The sequence below is a fragment of the Lathyrus oleraceus genome, chromosome 1 (assembly GCF_024323335.1).
Source record: "Lathyrus oleraceus cultivar Zhongwan6 chromosome 1, CAAS_Psat_ZW6_1.0, whole genome shotgun sequence".
NCBI lineage: Eukaryota > Viridiplantae > Streptophyta > Magnoliopsida > Fabales > Fabaceae > Lathyrus > Lathyrus oleraceus.
This window is the reverse complement of record NC_066579.1, coordinates 111,201,395-111,224,951: the sequence shown is the minus strand read 5'-3', so window position 1 is coordinate 111,224,951 and position 23,557 is coordinate 111,201,395. Positions and strand designations below refer to the sequence as shown.

At 37.0% G+C, this 23,557-nt stretch overlaps 1 protein-coding gene across 1 annotated transcript; it reads right to left on the bottom strand.

The window, feature by feature from the left end:
• Window positions 1-21,945: 21,945 nt before the first annotated feature.
• Window positions 21,946-22,701, bottom strand: LOC127094468 (secreted RxLR effector protein 161-like). Its single transcript, XM_051033299.1, has one exon. The coding sequence runs from the start codon at window positions 22,699-22,701 to the stop codon at window positions 21,946-21,948; it is 756 nt and encodes a 251-aa protein (XP_050889256.1).
• Between the last annotated feature and the right edge of the window lie 856 nt (window positions 22,702-23,557).

The window sequence follows — 23,557 nt, the reverse complement described above, 5'->3', positions numbered from 1 at the left end:
TGATATTGAATACCGATCTCAAAAAGTTATCAAGGGTAGTGTCTTGGCTGACCATTTGGCTAACCAACCGATTGAAGATTATCAGACAGTGCAGTATGATTTTCCTGATGAAGAGATTTTGTACTTAAAAATGAAAGATTATGATGAACCATTGCTTGAAGAAGGACCAGAACCTGGTTCTCGTTGGGGCATGGTATTTGATGGAGTTGTTAATCAATATGGTAATGGCATTGGGCAAGTGATTATTGTAGCGGGGTATTTGTTGCCATTAGAGATATTGACTAAATCCAAGGTAAATCATACAAGTCGAGTCGCCACCGCACTTCTATTTATCCAAAGGAATGGTTAGAAAGCGAACAAAAACCTAAAAGTTTTATCGAATCAAAAACTAGTAAAAATGTCAGAGATCTAGGTAAGGGGGTTGGTTATGCAATGGGAAGGTGTTAGGCACCCAAAACATCCTAGGTACTCCTAGGGAGCCCTTTTCACATTTGTTGCAAAGGTTGTTGTTTTTGTGAAAAATTTATTTGTGCAAACATGATTGAAGGGATGAGAAAAGCGTGTATGTTTATCTAATGTACTACTTACTAAAAGAATGGTCAAAAGAAAATGACTCGCACGGATGTTGCATCCACTGCATACGTATCTCATCTGAATTTGAGAATCAGAGTCTTCGTAGCTCGGCTACCTATGGGTTAAAGAGGAGTGTGCTCGGTAAGACATCGCATCTTATGCCTACGTATCTCATCTGGAATGAGAATCAGAGCAAGCCGTAGTTCGGCTAACTACGGGGTAAGGGTTGAACGACGTTACTACGCAATCTACCGGATGCTCGACCTTGGGAGACTTACTCGCCTGTAGTAGAAGGAGTAAACGTGTTCTTAGGAGAATAAAAATCAATGAGTTGTTTGCTTTGTAGGAACGCTCATGCAAAAAGGGCAGTCCTAGTCGAAGGAACCGCGCTACCTTACTAACATGCATAGAAGTAAACACACGAAAACATTGCCTCCTATCGAGGTCTTCCAGCTAAGAAGGCGGTAAAGTGCGGGAAAAAGGTAAAAGTGCCACACGGATAAAGATCCGAAGTAACAGCAACTAAGGGGGCAAGAAACCCAGAGATATCTCAAGCTGGTACCATCAAAGAAGGCGAGTCAGTACAGGTAATCAGAATAAACCTCTAGGGTGGTATCCCACAAATAAAGTGGAATACCAAGCAAGCCATCTCTGCAAGAGTCACGTGAGTCCTCACAAAAACTCAACAAAAAGGTTAGAGTAACAGGATGGAATCGGGAGAAAACAATGCCGAACACAAAACAGATTAGAGCAAACAGAAAAAACAAATGTTGTCGCGATCGCTGCTGCATCGCCTAGCGAAAGCTTAGCGAAGCTTCGCTGCGTGCTCGCCTAGTGAAGGTGCTAGCGAACGCCTACGGGTTTTGGGTTCTTCATGGATAACAGTACGATCTCAGAAACCCCAAACCCTATGGCATCCATCTCAGAAACGAGACGGTTAAACATTCAAGGTATTATTTACACATTCATGCATATCTAAACCTGGGGGCAAAACTGAACGATACCTCATACATTCAGAGCATTCAAATTGAAAGTAATGGGAATAAGGGCAAACCTGATTAGAGAGACCGATAAAAATCGAATGGCACAGCTGGGTTTGCAAGGCAATGTTAGGGTTTGCGTGAGGCGGAGGTGAAAAAGTGTGTGAGTCAGGGTGAACTTCTCAGAGCTGCCTGGAGGTTGTTGCAGATTAGTTCGCCTCTCTCCTTCTCTCCCTCTTTCTACTCTTTCTGTCCAGGTCTTTTGTTTCACTGAAGCTCTAGTATTTATAGCCTGATATTGGTGACTTGGTGGGCTTCAAATGAATGCAATTCAGGCCCAAAATTTTGTTATGTTTTCAGAATGCGTGGTCTTCGCCTAGCGAGCATGACAGCTCAGACCTTCGCCTAGCGAAGAAATGGTTCGCTTAGCGAGCGTGACAGCTCAGGAATAGACTTTTACTCTTTCCAGGTTAGCATTTTGAATGATGAATAGATCCCATTGGAACATGTTGGAAGTAACCCACGTCATTCCCTTGTATTGCCTGATCACCCGAATAGAATCTACAAAGTGTCTTGGATGATACTCAAGCTTCAAACAAAAGATGTTAGTGACACATTTTTGTGCTTTTGGTTAGTAAACAAAAATAAGAGAAACAATGATATATAATTCAAACATGCTTGGTGATCTCAAACCAATCACAAGGAGTCTCACCCAAAGGCAAAGGGAACCAAGATGCTTATGATCCTTGAGGCTATGCAAATGCAATGTTATGATGCCATGGGGGATCTTAGGGCCGAAATTGGGGTCTTACAATTATTATTCCTCAAGGCACTCATTTTCCGTTCACAACTAGATTCATTTTCAAATGTACAAACAACATGGTTGAGTATGAAGCTTGCATTATGGGGCTTGAAGAGGCCATTGATCTCAGAATCAAATATCTTGACGTCTATGGAGATTAAACTTTGGTTGTAAATCAGATCAAAGGTGAATGGGAGATGAATCAACCCGGTTTGATACAATATAGAGATTATGCGAGGAGAATTTCAACTTTCTTTACAAAGGTTGAATTTCATCACATCCCTCGAGATGAAAATCAGATGGCAAATGCTCTTGCAACGTTGGCTTCAATAATTATGGTGAAGTTCTAGAATGAAGTTCCTAATTTGACCGTGATGCATCTTGATAGGCCAGCTCATGTGTTTGTTGTTGAAGAAGTCAAAGATGAAAATCCGTGGTATTTTGATATCAAGTGTTTCCTCTAAAGTTAGACTTACCCGCCTGGGGCATCTTTAAAAGATAAGAAGACTTTGAGAAGATTAACTGGAAACTTCTACTTGAATGGTGATGTGCTCTACAAAAGAAACTTCGATATGGTTCTGCTTAAATGCGTGGATAGACAAGACATATTGATGACTGAAGTCCATGAAGGTTCCTTTGGTATTCATTCCAATGGGCATGCTATGGCTAAGAAAATGTTAAGAGCAGGCTACTATTGACTGACAATGGAATTTAACTGTTGCAAGTTTGTAAAGAATCAGATTATATGCCGTTATGATGTGCCGAGTAAGATCAGTCCTGATAATGGATCTAACTTGAAAAATAACATGGTGGAAGCTCTTTGTAAAGACTTCAAGATTGCACATCATAATTCTTCTCCCTACAGACCTAAGATGAATGAGGTTGTTGAATCTGAAAATAAGAACATCAAAAGAATCATCCAGAAGATGGTTGTGATGTATAAAGATTGACATGAAATGCTCATGTTTTCCTTGCATGGGTATCGTACATCCATTCACACTTCAACAAGGGAAACCCCTTTCTCACTTGTTTATGGTATGGAAGTTATGCTCCCAGTAGAGGTTGAGATCCCATCATTACGTGTCTTGATGGAAGCCAAGTTGACTGAAGTTGAATGGTGTCAGACCAGATATGACCAGCTGAATTTAATTGAAGAGGAGAAGTTGTCTGTCATGTGCCATGGTCAATTGTACCAGTTGAGAATGAAGAAAGCTTTTGATAAGAAGGTCAGGCCTCGTGTATTTAGAGAAGGTGACCTTGTGCTCAAGAAGATGCTATCTTTCAAACCAGATGCTAGGGGAAAGTGGACTCCTAATTATGAAGGCATATATGTTGTTAAGAGAGCCTTTTCAGGCGGTGCTTTGATTCTTACAACTATGGATGGTGAAGAGTTCACACGTCTTGTGAATGTCGATGCATTCAAGAAATACTTCGCCTAAAAAGAAAAAACAGCTCGCTAAGTTGAAAACCCGAAAGGGCGATCCAGTAAAAAATTAGAGACATAAAACATAAAATTCATCCCGATAGATTGAGTACCCCACCATGGGGAAATATAGGCAAAAATTAGGGATTATAGCAAGTAACTGCATTCGGTTGATCTCCAATCTTGAGAGCAGTTTGAGCAAGATAGTCAACTCTGATTCATCATCCTCAACCGAAGCCAAGAGCATAGTGGATACTAGAGTTGGTAGAAGGGTTAGTGATCGTTGTATTCAATATAGCCCTTTTCCATGTAAATTACCATTTTTCAACTTTTGTAAAAGATCTACGGAGTCTTGTCATTTACAGACTATCATTCTATTAAATAAAGTTGAGCTTTTAATCCAATTGTTTCTACTCTTATTTATTTTTTAGCCAAATAGAATTGAATTTTTATGATGATAATTTTGAAATAATAAAATAAAAAACATTTTTCTTAAAATAAAAGCAATTACTTAAAAAGGTAATCGATTTCAGTAAGGAATATCAACAGCAGTCTGAGAACAGGTGAGTCCTAAAGTACAAAGCATTGTTGGTCTTCCCCAAGCAGTTGGTTTGGTCATTTTTTCCCTCCCCAACGGCAAATTAGTTTTCCAAGATGAGAGGTAATCGCCTCCCCAACTGAGTTGTAGGCTCACATTCTTAACGGTTTGCATGGATCCAGCACAGAGTTTCACTTCCTGCAAGTTCCACAGCGGAATTCACTCCTGATCCCCGCCAACATTGATTCTTGAGCAGTGTTTATAGTCATCTGCAAGGTTGTCTCCCATTTGGTATGGTGTTGAACTAAAACTCCCCGTAGAGTTGACATTTCAGGTCCTCAGCGGACCGTTTCTCCTTCCTTAGCCAGGTTTGAGATGTTCAAAGATGGATGACTTATATTCATCCCCAACATTTTTCTCAAGTCGGTGCTTCCATCCTGTCGAGATTAGCCAAGTGTTGTACCGATGATTCAAATCAGTGACATTTGTATCCTTTGTGATCGTTTTGTCAGCATAATCATCAATCATATACATGCACATTCATACATCAGATAGTTCATTATGCATGCTATTGCATCTAATTCCTTATTCTCTGATCCTCTGCTATGGTGATATTGTTTCTCCATGCAGTTTTGGTGTGTTTATCCTCCCTCAATTGTAGAGTGTCAGCCCTTTAAGCAGAAAGAATTTAGCCTTTCTCATTCCCCACTGAGTTATTTCCTCGTGGATGATTATTATTTCAGTTTCCTCCCCAGTTGATTATCTGGATGGAACCACACACCCTGAGTTATATCCTCGTCGAGTCGAGTTTTTGTTTGACCATTTCTTTTTGGTCCCTCGAAAGTTTATTACCCAGTAACTGGTAATATTCTTTTCGATTTGTGATTGCTTTACTTTTACCTAATATCTGGTAATAGTAATCTACTTCCTCTTATTTTTTCCCAGCGGATTCGTTTTTCATTTCCCCGGGAAGTTTATCCTTGATATGTTCATCTTAACCGATGACGGATATTCCTCCCTTGAGACTATCCTTGATATGTTCACTTTAACCGGTGACAGATATTCTTTCTTTGCTGTTTCCTACTCAGTAAAAAGGTAGTTGTAATCCCTATTTCATTCCCCCAGAGAGTTAATCCTTGATATGTTCATCCTAACTGATGATGGGTTTTCTCTTCTTTGCAGTCTTTCGCCCAGTAACCGGTAGTTGTAAATCCTACTTTTCTCTCTGAGTCTATCCTTGATATGTAAATCCTAACCGATGATGGGTATTCTCTTTAGTGTTCTATCCAGTAACTTATAGATGTAATTCCTATTTTTCTCCCCGGTGGTTTATCCTTGATATGTTCATCTTAACCGATGACAGATATTCTTCCTTTGAGTCTATCCTTGATATGTTCACTTAAACCAGTGACGGATATTCTCTTTCTTGGGTCTTCTGCCCAGTAATCCATAGTTGTAAATCCTATTTGATATTTCTCCCTAGCAGGTTGTTTCCTACCCAGTGGCCGGTAGTGAATACACCTCATGTTTCCCTCAGCGAGTCATCTTTGACATGTTTACTCTAACCGGTAACAGATGCCTCTCTGTTAGATTATGTTATCTTCCTACCCAGTAACTGGTAATAGATAATATATTTCTGGTACTCCTGTGTTGAAGATTATTCTTCCCCAGTTGAGTTTGGTTCAAGTATTTCAGTTTTGTTCTGATCTACCCGTTTCCCCTGCAAATTCTTCTTTATCCCCGACCGAATCCTGCCATTGATTTATTTTCATGGAATCCCCTTGTGTTTCCAACAGTTTTTAAGTCATAGCCTAGCCTACGCACAACTTTTAATCCCCAAAATCTTTGTCTTCCCAATGAGTTTTCCTTATGGAATGCATTATACTGCTGTGGACTTTCAGTCTCTCCGGATTCTTTTCCTCTGTGGCAACATTTTCCCCCACAGAGATTATTTTTAACATTCATTCATATGCATCAGGAGGTCTCTTAGGGACCAAACTTTATCTTTATTATTGTTATTTAAGTCCATTCTACTGAGTTGATACGAAGATTTTAACCTTCACATCCTCAGTTAGAATGTCCTTAAATAGGGGCAGTTGTAAGACCCTAATTTTTACCCTAAGATCCCTCATGTTATCTCATCATATGCATTGGCTTTGGGATCACACCTTGGCATCATGTTTACCCCTCATTCATTGGGTTTTCATTAGGAGAGATCACCAAGCACACTTTTGATTGTATCATACTTTGTTTTTCATTATTTACTAACCAAAATACCAAAAATATGTCAATGTATAGTTTGTTACTTTTGTAGGTAGTGTGTGTGTGTTCACCCATGCTAAATCAAGCTCATATCTAGGGTTTGAGACCCTCAATGCAAGGAGTTCAATCAAGAAATGATTCACATTGACTCTAGACATCATATATGGACCCCCCCCCCCTGATCTTCACATGTCATTTTGATCAAGAAATCATCAAGAGTTTGAAGTTTGTTAGCCTTGGAAACCCTAATTCATCTAGGTGTCTTGTGTGACTTCTTCAACAAGTTTCATCAACATTTTATTAAATATTTCAAGGGATACTTCATATCACATCATCTTATGCCTATGTGATACTTCATGAGTCCCAAAAGTTAAGATAATATCAAGCTAGCAAGGTGGTTCATGGTGGTTGACCAGAGAAAGTCAACTAGTCAAGATTGGGGTTCCCTAGACCCTATCTCCTACAAATTTTGTCATATGAAAATGATCATAAGAGAAATGTTACTTAAAATGAATTCCAAACAACTTTCATGTTGAAGTCAAGATCTAGTTTTCTTGGAAAGTCATTTTTGATGGTGAATGATTATAGGTCATTTTGTCTGAACCCTAGTTAGGAGGTCAACTTCCCAAGACCATAACTTACTCAATTTTTATGATATGAAAGCCATTAAAATTCCATGATTAACTTCAAGATGCCTACTTCAAATTTTATGTTTAGAGGAAGTTCAAATTCAACTTTCAAATGCATGTTACAAGAAGAAACGTTATAGGTCATTTTGGGCCAATACCATTGAACAAATGATTTTCCTCAACTTCTAAAATGCATAACACCTTCATGTCAAATCCAAATGAGGTCCAATTTGTGGCCAAATTGAATAGGGTTGAAATAGCTACAACTTTTATTAAGGAACTATTTTCATTTGAAGTTCATATCAAAAGTTATTCAAGGTGGAAGAAGTGAACATTTGACTTGGTACTTAGAAAAGTTTCAAACATGTTTGATTTTCCAAAACTTCCACCTCCAAATTTGTCATGATCCAAGCTTCAAATGAAAAAGTGTTCAATATGAAAGTTGTTCCCCTTGATCTCACCTTTCCAAAAAGTCCAAGATCATATCATTTGGCCAAAGAATGAAGGACTGGCGCATGGGTTCTTTTCAAAGGATCAATTGGATGATTTTCACTTTCACAATTCAAACACAAATGCATGGCCACATGACATGATTTCAGCATGATCCTCAAGCATTTTTGGACCTGATAGCATCACTTGATGGGCCTACCACACGCCCATGCAAGAATGCAAGGTGAATAGCTAATTTTGGAAAAACTTGGAAGTGTGTGGAAATGAATCTGATGGCCTATAAATAAAACCCATAATGCTCAGAATTGAGGACCTCGTGCCCAAGCTTTGAACCTGCAATCCAAACCCTCACCATTAAAGGATAATCTTGAAGGTTTTCATTTGAAAATCGAGCTTCAAATCTCATTTTTTTTTGAGATTGAAACTCCAAGAGTTCAGGCCATTTTCTGTTCTTAATCACTTCCAACAAGCTTCTAAAATAAAGTCAAGCACAATTGTAATCAAGATCAAGCAAGGTTGAAGCTCCCTCTAAGGTAATTTTTCATAATTTTCATCTCTTCGATTCTCCCTCAATTCTTCACCATTCTTTGTGATTTTTGTTTGGCTGAAGTCCTACCAATATAGGCAAGAAGATTGACTTGCTTTTAGGTCAAATCGAAGCAACTCAGTTCATGAAACTCAAAATTCTTTTCCTTGTAGCTTTTTATATACTTGGAATTGGAGAAAATTGAGGCCAAATTCGAGCTCCTAAGCATTTTTTATTTAAATCCATGTCCTTGTTTTTCATTTTGGTGATGGTTGATGGTGGACCAGTTGGTGAGGTCCGCCGGAGAAGAAGACCGGAGCCCTAGCTTCGTTGGTGTGTTGTCACGCCTCTCAACCATCAGATCCATTCAAAATGTTTTAATCTTAGCCTTTGGTTCTGATTACCATTGGTATGACGCGTTTGACTTGGTCTATCGAAGATAGCGCGCGCGGCCATCAGATCTGCCACCTCAATTAATGAGGGAGATCTGATTGCCCTTGTTTTTTCTCATTTTGTTTAATTTCTGATTTTATGTTTTAATTAGCTTATTTTCATTAATTCATATTAATTTCATTTTTAGACTAAATAATATGCGACTTTCACCAAAAATCTTTAAATATTTTTCTCTTTCATTTTCTGAATTAAAATTATTTTTTGGATTAATTTTGATATTTTTCATGAATTAACTGTTTTTGTGCATATTTTTAATTGTTTAAAAATACTTCTGACTTTTCAAAAATCATGATTTTTTTGTCTAAGGTCCTTTGACCTTGTTTGACCTAAGATAAATCTCTTGGCCATTTATTTGGTGTTTTGAAGGGATTTTAGGTTTTGACCAAATTAAATTGAATTTAAATGCATTTTTAATTTAATTTTCAATTGATTAATTGTATGAAAATTATGTTGGGCCATTTTCTTTGACTTGTGATGTTTGACTATGTGTTTGGGCCTTGGTCAAGGTTGATTTGACTTTTGTTGAGTTAAAATCATTGGATTTAGGGAATTGATAAAATATACATTTCATCTCCAAAATGAATGAATGATATTAATTTGATAAAATTCCTCCCATGACCAATTTGTGTTTCTCTCATCTCCCTTCCCTCTTCATCTTCAATCCCATTCTTTCCCATCCCTTTCATTGACCAATGAAGTCTCCAAATCCTAAGGCTAATTGGTTCATCAATAACCTTGTGTTAGATGAACCAATACAAGTATGGATGAGATAGGTCCATCCTTTGATCTTTTTCTTTTAGTGTGTGATATGTTTTAGGAGTTTGGTTCATTATACCAAATCTCTAACAAGCATTAACACCTAAATTTTTATTGCCCGACCTTCGATAGTTGTGACTTCTACATAAGTCCAATTACGATTGCTTAACATATCGCTAAATTTTGACACAAAAGGCATAAAATTCTAGTTAGTGAGATTGTAAGTCTCCCATCTTTCATGGTATTGTATGGAAACTTGGCCTTTTTTCCTTCCTTTGGAAGATGTCTTGGTTCAAGGATCCATGCTTGTGAATAGATGGTTGAGTGTTCTCCAAAGAATGACTTAATCAATTAAAAAGTAAAACTTCACTAACATCTAATTAACTTTGACTAACACTAACTATTATTAACTTTGCTTTACTTTAAAGTCATTTACTTTATGAAATTTAATTTCTAGTCATTTACCATTCATTGTCATTTACATATCATTTAACTTGTTTATGTTTATGTCATTTGAGCCATATATTATGATTGTATGTATTTCAGTGTGTATTTTGTTTGTCCTTGTGGTCTTAAGACCTCAAAATACCTAATAAACAACAAAAACCTTAAAAAATATTTGTGTGGACTGTTGGGTTTGATCTGAAATGTTGGACTTAGGATTAGGCAACATTCCATATGCAAAAGGACTTGGCCAATGCCAACATTTTTGATACCAAGCTATTGTGAATATGGCTTTCATCCGATGCAAGTATTGAGATCCACTTGAATTCATTTGTTCCATGGTCTCAATGCAATTGTTATTTTCTCATGCCTAATACCTTATTTTGAGCAAAATCAAGGATTATTTCATCTAATACATGAGAAGACAAAGAAGACTGTTAGATATGGATTTGCTTGCTTGGATGTGGTCATCTTTATTTGATGCATTGTTCTTCATATTGCAAATTGCTTGCTGATTATTGCTTGATTCAAAGTCCAAAGGGAAAGTGGGTTTTCTATATGACATTCTTGTCTATTGCATTATATCCCGTTGGTCAAATCTTTTCAACTCTTAACTTTTAATATTATGCTTAGGATTAGTCTCTTCATCTTCTCCCACTTCTTAAATTTCAAAATCTCTCCCCTTTTTAAAAAAAAACTTTCTTTGCTTGTGATTTTAAAACTTAGACTTTATTGTAAATTAGAAACTTTGGCCTTATGCCATTACATTTTTAAACTCTTTTCTTAATCAAACTTGTAAATGAACTTAACCATATTGACTTAAAATTTAAAAAGACAAAAAGAACTAACACTCATTCAAACTTTTGGGCCCTTTATGCCTCTTTTAAACTTAAATGTTGATTAAAAGCAGTCCACTCATTTTGAAATTGATACCACGAAATACGAGGTTTCGATCCCTCATTTTTATGTTGGTACGTAGGCACAAGTCCGAAATCTTGTCAAACACAAAAAGATAATTAATGAGTCCTTTTTCTCATCCCCACACTCTATTTTTTTTCAAACATCTTTTATACCAAAAACACATACACACATAAAAAGGGCTCCCTAGGAGTACCTATGACACTTTGGGTGCTAACACCTTCCCTCTGTGTAACCAACCCTCTTACCTGTAATCTCTGGCATTTTATTAGTTTTAATTTGAAAATTTCTTATCTTTGGGTTTTGTTCCTACTTTTCCCTTTTCCTTTGGAAACAATAAAAGCGCGGTAGCGACTCCGGTTTTATTAACGTTAAGTTTATCCATAGCTTAATGGTTATGCATTTACCTCTACAGCTGCCAACCTGAATAGCCTCTTATGCATCCTTTAAAGAAGACATGGGTGCCCCAACTTTCTTCAATTCATCAGTGACGGAAAAAGCTTGGAACGGTGTTCCAACTTCTTCTCAGCATCAACATAAGTAAAGGATGAAAAATGGCTTACCAATAATGCCTTCTCTCCACCAACAATGACAAGCTTTCTGTTCTTCACAAATTTCAGCTTTCGGTGCAGAGTAGACGTCACAGTGCCAACTTCATGAATCCAGGGCCTTCCCAACAAGCAGTGTTAGGCTGGGTGAATATCCATTACTTGAAAAGTAATTTGAAAATCACTCGGACCTATCTTAACTAGAAGGTCCACTTCTCCAATGATAGTTTGATGGGAACCGTCAAACGCTTTAACAACCACACCACTAAACCTCATCGGGGCGCCTTGATAGGAAAGTCTTGCTAGAGTTAATTTTGGCAACACATTCAACGATGAACCCGTTTTAAATTTACTTCTCTAAATCATGCACAACACCTCATTGTAGCGATAAATTCATGACCATTAAGCTATGGATAAGCTTAACGTCAATAAAACCAAAGTCGCCACCACGCTTTTATTATTTCCAAAGGAAAAGGGAAAAGTAAGAACAAAACCCAAAGATAAGAAGTTTTCAAATCAAAACTAATAAAATGTCAGAGATTACACGTAAGGGGGTTGGTTACATAGAGGGAATGTGTTAGCACCCAAAGTGTCCTAGGTACTCCTAGGGAGCCCTTTTCTATATGTATATGTATTTTTTGGTATAAAAAAATGTTTGCAATAAATAAAGTGGGGATGAGAAAAGAATTCATTTATTATATTTTTGTGTTTGACAAGACCTTCGGACTTGTGCCTACGTACCAACATAAAAATGAGGGATCAAAACCTCGTAGTTCGTGGTAAGAATTTCGAAGTGAGTGAATTGCTTTTAACAAAAAGTTAAATTTAAAAGAGGCACAAAGGGCCTAAAAGAGTTTGAATGAGTGTTAGTTATTTTTTTCTTTTGAAATCTTTAGTGAATATGGTTAGATTCATTTACAAGTTTGATTAAGAAAAGGGTTTAAAAATGCAATGGAATAAGGCCAAAGTTTCTAATTTGCAATAAAGTCTAAGTTTAGAAATCACACGCAAAGAAGATTTTGAAAAGAGGGAGAGATTTGAAATTTAAGAAGTGGGAGGAGATGAAGAGGCTAATCCTAAGAAAAAATTTAAAAGTTAAGAGTTGAAAAGATCTAACAAATGGGAAGCAATCCAATAGACAAGAATGTCATATAGAAACCCACTTTTCCTTTGGACTTTAAATCAAGTAATATCAATAAGCAAGTAACAATGTGAAGAGCAAGGCATCAAATAAAGATAGCCACATCCAAGCTAGCAACTTCATAGTCTTCTTCATAATCTTCCCATGTATCATATGACATACTCCTTGAATGGCTCAGAATAAGGCATTAGACACAAGTTTAAAGTAACATTTGCATCAAGACCATGTAGTAGATGAACTCAAGTGGATCCCAATACTTGTATCAGATGAAAGCTCAAATCATAATAACTTGGTTTCAGAAATGTTGGCACTGGCCAAGTCCTTTTACATGGGGAATGTTGCCTAATTCTAAGTCCAAAGCACAGATTACATCCAACAGTCCACACAAACATTTTTAGGGGATTTTTGTTGTTTATTATGTACTTTATGGTCCTAAGACCACAATCACAAACAAGATACACAAACATATATATACAATTGCAATATATGGCTCAAATGAGCAAAAGGGAAAATGGCATAAACATAAACAAATTAAATGATATGTCAATGGCAAATGGTAAATGACTCGAATTTAAATGACATCAAGTAAATGACTTGAAATTAAAAGCAATAATAATAAAAGTTAGTCAAATGTTAGTTGATTAGATGTTAGGATTATTTTGCTTTTCAATTGATTAAGTCATTCTTTGGAGAACACTCAACCCTCTATTCACCAGCATGGATCCTTGAACCAAGACATCTTCCAAAGGAAGGAAAAAGGCCAAGTTTCCACATAATACCATGAAAGGGGGAGACTTACAATCCCACTTACTAGAATGATATGCCTTTTGGGTCAAAATTTAGCGCTATGTTAAGCAATCATAATTGGACTTATGTAGAAGTCACAACTATATGAGGCCGAGCAATAGAAATTTTGGTGTTAATGCATGTTTGAGATATGGTACAATGAATCATACTCCTAAAATATACCATACACAAGAATAAAATGATCAAAGGAAGGACCTAATCTCATCCATACTTGTATTGGTTCATCTAACATAAGTTATTGATGAACCAATTAGCCTTAGGATATTGAAATGTCATTGGTCAATGAGAGGGATGGGGTAGAATGGGATTGAAGATGAAGAGGGAGGGGATATGAGACAAACACAAATTGGTCATGGGAGGAATTTTATCAAATTAAAATCATTCATTCATTTTGGGAGATGAAATGTAAATTTCATCATTCCCTTAAATCCAATGATTTTAATCCAACAAAAGTCAAATCAACCTTGACCAAGGCCTAAACACATAGTCAAACTTCACAAGTCAATAAAAATGGCTCAACACAAATTATTCATAATTAATCAATTAAAAATCAAATTAAAATGCATTTAAATTAAATTATGTTTTATCAAAAACCTAAAACCTCTTCAAAAACACTAAATAAATGGCCAAGAGATTTATCATAGGTCAAACAAGGTCAAAGGACCTTGGAGAAAAAATTCATTAATTTTGAAAAGTTAGAAGTATTTTTAAACAATTAAAAATATGGACAAAAACAATTAAATCATGAAAAATACCAATATTAATCCAAAAAATGATTTTAATTCAGAAAATGAACGAGAACAATATTTGAATTTTTTTGGTGAAAGTCCCATATTTTTTGGATTAATAATGAAATTAATATGAATTAATTAAAAATAAGCAATTAAATGATATAATCAAAAATTCAAAAAAAATGATAACCATTTGATCTCCCTCAGTAATTGAGGTGGCAGATCAGATGGATGGAAATGCGCGTTCCATGTGTACACGAGTCAACTGTCCCACACGCATGGTAATTACTTTGGATGGATGAGATTAGAAGCTGTGAACCAGATCAGATGGTTGAAACCTTGCCAACACACCACCGGAGCCCTACCTCCGGCCATCTTCTCCCGTGAGGACCACCGGACTGGTCCAAGCTCAAATCAAATAAAAATGAAAAATGAGTACACTATTTTGAAGGAAAAATGCTCAGGAGCACGAATCTAGCCTCAATTTTGTCCAATTCCAATTATATAAAAAGATACTGGGATTTGAATTTTGCGATTCATGAACTTAGTTGCTTCCATTTGACCTCAAAGCAACTCAATCTTCTTGCCTACATTGGTAGGACTTAAGACAACCAAAAATCAACAAGAATGGTGGAGAATTGAGGGAGAATCGAAGAGATGAAAAATCTGAAAATTCACCTTTAATGGAGCTTCAGATTGGCTCGATCTTGCTTCCAATTATGCTTGGCCTTGCTTCAGATGCTTTATGGAAGGGAAATAGATCAAGGAAAAGGATGGAATCTTGGAGTTTCAATCTCAAAACAAATGGAGAATTGAAACTCGATTTTCAAAGAAAATCCTCAAGTTTATCCTTCAATGGTGAGGGTTTATGGTTGCAGGTTCAAAGCTTGGACATGAGGTCCATAATTCTAAGCATAAAGGGTCTTATTTATAGCCAATGTGATTGATAATTTCACACTTCCAATTTTGGCAAAATTTCAAATTCTCCCTTGCATGGATACATGGGCGTGCACTAGGTCCATGAGATGATGTCTTATGATCCAAAATCCAATGTACAATATGCTGAAATCATGTTAGAAGCTCATGCAAATGTGTGTGAAAATTGGACCTTGAAATTATCCAAATGGTGCTTTAACTTACACCCATGCGTAAGTCCCTCATACTTTGTCTAAAGGAGATGATTTTGAACTTTTTGGAAAGGCGGGATCAAAGGAAACAACTTTCATGTTGAACACTTTTTCATTTGAATCTTATATCATGATGAATTTTGAGGTGGAATTGTGGGAAATCAAACATATTTGAAAATTTTCTAAGTCCCAAGTCAAATGTTCACTTCTTCCACCTTGAATAACTTTTTCTATGCACTTCAAATGAAAAACATTCCTTCATCAAAGTTGTAGATATTTCAAAACTCTTCAATTTTGTCACATATTTGACCTTATTTGGATTTTTAATGAAGTAGTTATGTGTTTTATAAGTTGAGGAAAATCACTTGTTCAATGGTATTGGTCCAAAATGACCTATAATGTTTCCTCTTGGAACATGCATTTGCTAGTTGAATTTGCACTTCCTACAAACATAAAGGTTTAATTAGACACCTTGAATTTGATCATTAAATTTTAATGGCTTTAATCTCATAAAAATGAGAAAGTTATGGTCTTGGGAAGTTGGCCTCCAAACTAGGGTTCAGACAAAATGACCTATAATCTTTCACCATAAACAATGACTTTACAAGATAAATTAGCTCTTGACTTCAACATGAAAGTTGTTTGTAATGTCATTTAGAGTAACGTTTCTCTTGGAATCATTTTCATATGACAAACATTGTAGGAGATACGGTCTAGGGAACCCTAGTTTTGACCAGTTGACTTTCTCTGGTCAACCACCATGAACCAACTTGCTAGCTTGACATTATGTTGACTTTTGGGACTCATGGAGGATCATATATGCATAAGATGATGTGATGTGAAGTATCCCTTTAAATATTTGATCAATTGTTGAAGAAACTTGTTGAAGAAGTCACATAAGATACCCAGATGAATTAGGGTTTCCAAGGCAAACAAGCTCCAAACTCTTGATAATTTCTTGATCAAAATAATATGTGAAGATCATGTGGATCCATATATGATACTTAGAGCCAATGTGAACCATTTCTTGATTGAGCTCCTTGCATTGAGGGTCTCAAACCCTATATATGAGCTTGATGGAGCATAGGTGAGCATGTACACTACCTACAAAAGCAACAAACTATATATTCACATATTTTTGGTATTTTGGTGAAAAATGAAGTATGAAACAACGAAAATGTGTTTGGTGATCTCTCCCAATGCAAACCCAATGAGTGAAGGATAAGGAGAATGCCAAAGTGTGATTCCATTGCCAATGCATATGATGAGATGGCATGGGGGATCTTAGGGTAAAAATTGGGGTTTTACACTCATCATCATCGTTAGTCTTAAACTTGCTGGATTTACCAGACTGACAGGTTGGAGCATTAACTGGATCCACTACAGGGATCTCTGCCTTCTTGCCTACTGACACATCTTCCACATCCTTTGGGAACACCAGACTGAACACACGACCACGACAGGTCACCTTCGTTATATTCTCAATATTCACCGCTGAGTCTGCAACTGGAAGAGGAACCTCTTAACCATTCACTATCATGGTGGCATTATACTTGTATGGCACAACTTTATCAGATGAGTAGGGGACAGGGCCCGCTAACCGTATAACTAACGGCGATACCAGTTTGTTGACATTATTGATGTTGATGCTATCAAATTTAATGACTACCCTCTCAAGGGTTTTGAATACTGGAACTATCACATTCACATCATTACCCCAATGTCGGGACTGGTAGACTTGGATAAGACCTTCATCCATTAACCTCTGAATATCCCTCTTAACAATCACACATCCGCGAGGGTTCACACTGCAGATCACACAACTGTCATGGTCATGTTCACAATCACTTACTAAGAAAATATCCTTATGAATCTCCACCAAAGATCTTCTGATGTAGCGGACATCATAAACTTTGAATTCTCCGGGATAATCGTCCACCATATTCACTGAGGCGTTTCCATGGGGAAGTAATGGATTTTCTTTGACGTTCGGCGCTCTGTCCTCAAAGGACATCATACCACTCTTAACCAGCTTCTGAACTTCATACTTCAGGGGATAACAGTTCTCTATGTCATGACCAGGGGCTCCCTGGTGAAAAGCATAATGAAGATCGGGTTTGAACCACCATGGCAATGGCTCAGGAATTTGTAGAGGGTTTCTCGGTTGGATAAGATTCTTGATTACCAAGGACTGATACAGCTCTGTGTATGTCATAGCAATAAGGTCAAAAGAGACCTTCTTCCTCTCGAATTTTTGCTGATGATTGTTGTGGTGGTGGTTGTTGTTGATGTTGTTGTTGAATTGGAACTGATTGATTGGTTGAATTGTTGGAAAAAATTGGAATCACTGATGATACATGGTGTTGATGTTGATGGGATTGGTAACTTTTCCTCACATGAGGCTTCCTCTGCCTCCCTGCTAATACTGCAATAGTTTCTCCTTCCTTCTTCTTGGAAAATCTACCACCATACTTCTTGTTTATTGACACTTCATCTTTGGACAAACGTCCTTCACAGACTCCTTCCTCCAATCTCATCCCCATGTTTACCATCTCAGTAAAATCATTGGGGGAACTTGTGATCATACATTCATAATAAAATGAACTCAGCATCTTCAAGAATATCTTGGTCATCTCCTCTTCTTCCAAAGGCGGACTAATCTGGGCAGCTAACTCCCTCCATCTTTGAGCATATTCTTTAAATATCTCTGTGTCCTTCTTAGACATCGACCTCAACTGATCCTTGTCCAGAGCCATATCAAAATTGTAGTTATACTGCTTGAAAAAGGCCTCGCCCAAATCGTTGAAAGTACGGACGCTAGCACTGTCCAGGCCCATATACCATCTAAGCGTAGCTCCAGTCAAACTATCCTTGAAGTAGTGAATAAGCAGCTGATCATTATCAGTTTGAGTAGAGATTTTCCTAATATACATGACAAGAACATAACGGACAGATGTTCCCTTTGTATTTTTCAAAGTCTGAGACCTTGAATTTCACCAGAATTTTGACATTGGGAACTAAGCACAGGTCAGAAACACTCTTGCCAAATAAATCATTTCCTTTTAGGGTCTTCAATTCCTTGCGCAACTCAAGAAACTGATCCTTCGTCTCATCCATCTTCTCATAAACATTTGGACCTTCAGACGGCTTAGAGTGGTAAATGGTTTCCTTGACACGAGGAAGAGTATGAACAATATGAGAAGGCATTGATAGGATCGGGCTAGATGCTGACAGAGAAGCAAATGTAGGCGCGTACCCTTCAAGAACAAAATTTGGTGGCATTCTCCACGGAAACCTAGCAGGCATAGTAGGAACAGACTGGATAGCAATGATAGGCACATATGACAAAGAAATCTCTAAAATGGCAGTCCTCTAAGGAGGAGGAGTTACAGGAGGCGGAGACGGTTGGTTCTAAGCAGCTGTCACAAATTCCATCAACGCCGTGAGTCTGGCGATCTCATCCTTCAACTCTCTGTTATCCTATTCTAGATGATCCATTCTTCTCTGGTGATTAGCTCAAGTATTATAGTGATGAGTCAGCTTGACTGATACATAGAAGAAGAACTGATAAGACCTATGGCGGAAGAAACCTGCTATGCAAATGATGCATGAAATGCAATGTTGTTTTATTGTTTTTAATTTCAAGGAACATGTGAAGTCTTATTTGCAAAAATATAATAATAATCAACAATAATGATTCAATTAACCATAAAATCTCTTTTAATTCATAAAAGTTTGGAAGGATTACACTGATTACTGTAAGACCCCAATTTTGACCCTAAGATCCCTCATGCTATCTTATTATATGCATTGGGTTTGGGATCACACGTTGGCATGCTCCTTACCCCTAATTCATTAGGTTTGCATTGGGAGAGATCACCAAGCACATTTTATTGTATCATAATTTGTTTTTCATTATTTACTAACCAAAATGCAAAAAAAATATGTCTATGTATAGTTTTGTTCTTTTGTAGGAAGTGTGTGCATCCACTAATGCCTTATCAAGCTCACAATTGGGGTTTGAGACCCTCGGTGCAAGGAGATTAATCAAGATATGTTCACCTTGTTTATAGACATAATTTATGGATCCCCATAATCTTCATTTATCATTTTGATCAAGAATTCATCAAGAGTTTGAAGCTTGTTCGCCTTGGAAGCCCTAATTCATCTGGGTATCTTGTGTGACTTCCTTAACATGTTTCTTCAACAATTGATAAAATATTTCAATGGATACTTCATATTACATCATATTATGTATATATTATCCTCCATGAGTCCCAAATATCAAGAGAACTTCAAGTTTGCAAGATGGTTCAAAGAAGTTGACTAGAGAGAGTCAACTGGTCAAAACTGGGGTTCCCTAGACCCTATCTCCTACAATTTTTGTCATATGAAAATTATTCCAAGAGAAACGTTACTCCTTATGACATTCCAAACAAATTTTAGGTTGAGGTAAAGAGCTAGTGTTTCTTGTAAAGTCATGTTTTATGGTGAAAGATTATAGGTCATTTTGTATGTGCCCTAGTTAGGAGGTGAACTTCCAAGGACCATAACTTGCTTAATTTTTATGAGATGAAGTTAATCCAAGTTTCATGATAAATTTCAATATGCACTCTCCAACTTTGATTATATGATAAACTTCAAATTCAACTTGGAAAGGCATGTGCCAAGACGAAACATTATAGGTCATTTTGGGCCATTACCATTGAATAAACAATTTTCCTCGACTTATAAAATGCATAACTCCTTCATACCAACAAATGAGGTAAAATTTGTGACCAAATTTAATAGGATTGAAAGACCTACAACTTTGGTGGAGGAGCTGTAAGTCTGAAATCAGTCTAAGAGGGGGGGGGGGGGTGAACTAGAAACCTTGATATTTTCTTGTTGTAAGGATTACTTTTCTGGTTTATAATGGTGTTTAGGAGAGTGGTAAAGTGTAGAAAAATAATGACACGGAGATTTATCCTGGTTCCCTTCACAATCCGAAGGTACATCCAGTCCCCTTTCCAACAAGAAAGAGATTTCCACTATTTGTTTGGACTTGTACAATGACCAATAAAGACCACCAAGAACAAACTCTTGGATTTCCAACAAAGTCCACTTATGAGAACAATCCTCTCAAAGTGACTCTCTTGTTTCTAAACAACAAGGAAACCTTCTTAGTGATAAGAGAACAATCCTCTCCTATGCACCTCTTACTATCATACAAGTAAGTATAAAACACTCACTATCTTAATTCCACTAATGCTGGAAAATTAAGATGTGAAGAACAACAAGTGTATAATTTAAATGGAAGTTTGAATAATCTGGAAATATATGCACATCAATCAAAGGATTGATCTTCTCCTTTTGGAATAATCAATCTCACAATGCTTAGAGAAGTGTTCAAATGATGCATATGAATTTTGGACACTTATCTTTGAAAATAGTAAACAAAGAAAGATTGTGAAAATTAATTTTTAAGGAGGTGATTTGCAATCTGAAAATTTTTAGTTTAAATATCCTTCTATGAACCTCTTTAACCAGGTGCAAACAACCAATGAATGCCATGGTTCATAGAGAAGAAGCATGAATTGAAAATATGAAAAGTTGCAATTTTTCTACAAAAATTCCCAGTAGTAACCAGTTACCCAAATTGTGTTAACCGGTTACATTAGTTGTAACGTTAAGAAAAATTCAAATTTTAAACTGTGTAACCGGTTACCATGAAAGTGTTAACCGGTTACATGCTAACAAAATCTGCCCAGAAATTGAATTTTATTTCGGTTTAACCGGTTACCCCAAAAGTGTTAACCGGTTACCACTATTGAAAAAAGGAAAAATTGAGAACTTTTAAAAGCTGTAACCATTTTGAAATAAGTTCTAAGTGTCCATATCATATTATGCATGCAACAATCAATTGAACACTTTATATATAAACATTAACTAAGATTAAATTCCAATACCTTTGTGATCAATTTCTCGAGCGACTTTGAGCTATGTATGATTGAAACTTTGTGTGAATTTGCTCTATTGAAGTCTTGATCCATTCTTTGATGATTGACCCTGTACGTGCATCGTTGTCTTCATCAAAATACTCGAGAAGCCATGTCTTCACATTCTCCCCCTTTTTGATGATGATAACCCGATTCAAAAGGCGATTCTTGAAAGAGTCATCGGACTTGATGTTCTAACACGTTTGCTCCCTCTATGATAATGCTCCCCCTAAATTCTTGATTTATTTGGAGACTTTGGAATTTTGAGTTCCTGCAAGTTTGTTAGATACATACAATATATGTTAGAGAATCTCTTCTCCCCCTTTGTCATTATCGAAAAGGATGGAACAAGACATATTAACAGTTTGGAGATTTTATGGTTTTTCAATGGAGGAATTTATGTGGAGTTTTATGAGGGTTTAAGAGTGAGTTGAAGAGTGATGAAGATGAAGAGAATCAAAAACACATGCAATGAATAGGAGCCACATATATTTAAAAGATATGAATTTAAAAAAATGAAGATTATTTTACAAAAAAAAACAGAACAACAGCGAGGTAACCGGTTACAGGAAATGTGGTAACCGGTTACGTTAAACAAAACACAAAAGTCAGAAACGCAACTAGTTAACCGGTTAACAGAAATGTGATAAGCGGTTACCTGATAGAAAAAATGCCCCAGAATTCAAATTTGCTACTGGTTAACGGGTTAACAAGGATGTGGTAACCGGTTACTTATTGAAAATTTTGTAAAAAAGTAGCAATTAAGAGTTCAAAACACAATTTTTTCTATTCTTTGGTAAGATAATAATGTTTTTGCGTACCTTTGCCCTGGTTCATCATGAGACAGGTTATGACGAGTTTATATGTCACCTTCATCCAATATTCCAAGCTCTCTTCGAATTTTGTAAAATGGTTCCTTTGCGAGAGGCTTGGTGAAAATGTCGGCCAGTTGGTTATGAGTATCCACAAATGTAACTTCAACATCCCCTTTGAGCACATGGTCGCGAAGGAAGTGATGGAGGATGTCGATATGCTTCGTTCTTGAGTGCATGACTGGATTTTTCGTAATGTTGATGGCACTTGTGTTGTCACATCTTAGCGGAATACATCCGAGATCTATTCCAAAATCTCGAAGTTGTTGCTTTAGCCAGAGTATCTGAGCACAAGAGCTGCCTGCTGCTATATATTCTGCTTCGGCTGTACTCAGAGTAACACACGCTTGTTTCTTGCATGCCCATGAAACTAGTGCATTTCCGAGAATGTGACATGTTCCACTCGTGCTTTTCCTATCTGTTTTACATCCTGCATAATCCGCGTCAGAGTAACCAGTTAAATTGCACATACTACCTTTAGGATACCATAGACCAACATTTGTCGTTCCCTTGAGATACTTCATGATTCGTTTGACGGCGGTGAGATGTGATTCCTTTGGATTAGCTTGAAAATGAGCACAGATACATACACTAAACATTATGTCAGGACGGTTTGCCGTCAAATACAACAAGGAACCAATCATACCTCGATATTTGGTGATATCAATTGAAGTACCGGATTCGTCTTGATCAACATAAGTTCCGGATCCCATAGGGGTAGACATTTTCTTGCAACTATCCATGTCGAATCTTTTCAAGAGTTCTTTGCAATACTTGGATTGATTTATGAAGATACCATCGTCTAGTTGCTTGATTTGTAAGCCGAGAAAATAATTCATTTTACCCATCATGGACATCTAGAATTCTCCTTGCATCATTGAGGAGAATTATTCACACATATCTTTGTTTGTTGATCCGAATATGATATCATCAACGTATACTTTTACCAACAATGTGTTGTTCTTGATTCTTTTGATGAAGCGAGTTTTGTCAACCTTGCCTTTTTCAAAACCTTTTCCACAAAGAAAGTTGCTAAGTCGATCATACCAAGCCCTGGGCGCTTGTTTCAATCCATAAAGAGCCTTTCTTAGCTTGAAAACATGTGAGGGATTCTTGAAATCTTCAAATCCCGAGGGTTGCTTTACGTAAACTTCTTAGTTGATGTAGCCATTAAGGAATGCGCTTTTGACATCCATTTGAAAAAGGTGAAAGTTTAGTGAGCAAGCATAAGCAAGTAAAAGGCGTATAGCTTCTAACCTTGCTACCGGAGCGAATGTTTCTTCGAAATCAATTCCTTCTTCTTGGTTGTAGCTGTCGCATCCTGCGAAAAATCAACCGGCGAGGCTCGAAAATAAAAACACACACAGAGCCGCCACTAAACGTTATTTATCCCAAGATAGGGAAAGGAAACGCTCAGAGAAACCTGGAAAGACATGGTCTCGCGACCAGAGAGAAAGGGTAAGGGAGTCGGTTACGCGAGGGGAAGGTATTAGCACCCCTCACGTCCGTCGTACTCGACGGGATCCACGTCCTAGAAAAAGAAAAGGTTGCTAAACATCACACACACACACGGGGAACGCAGGTGGGGTTAAGAGAAGG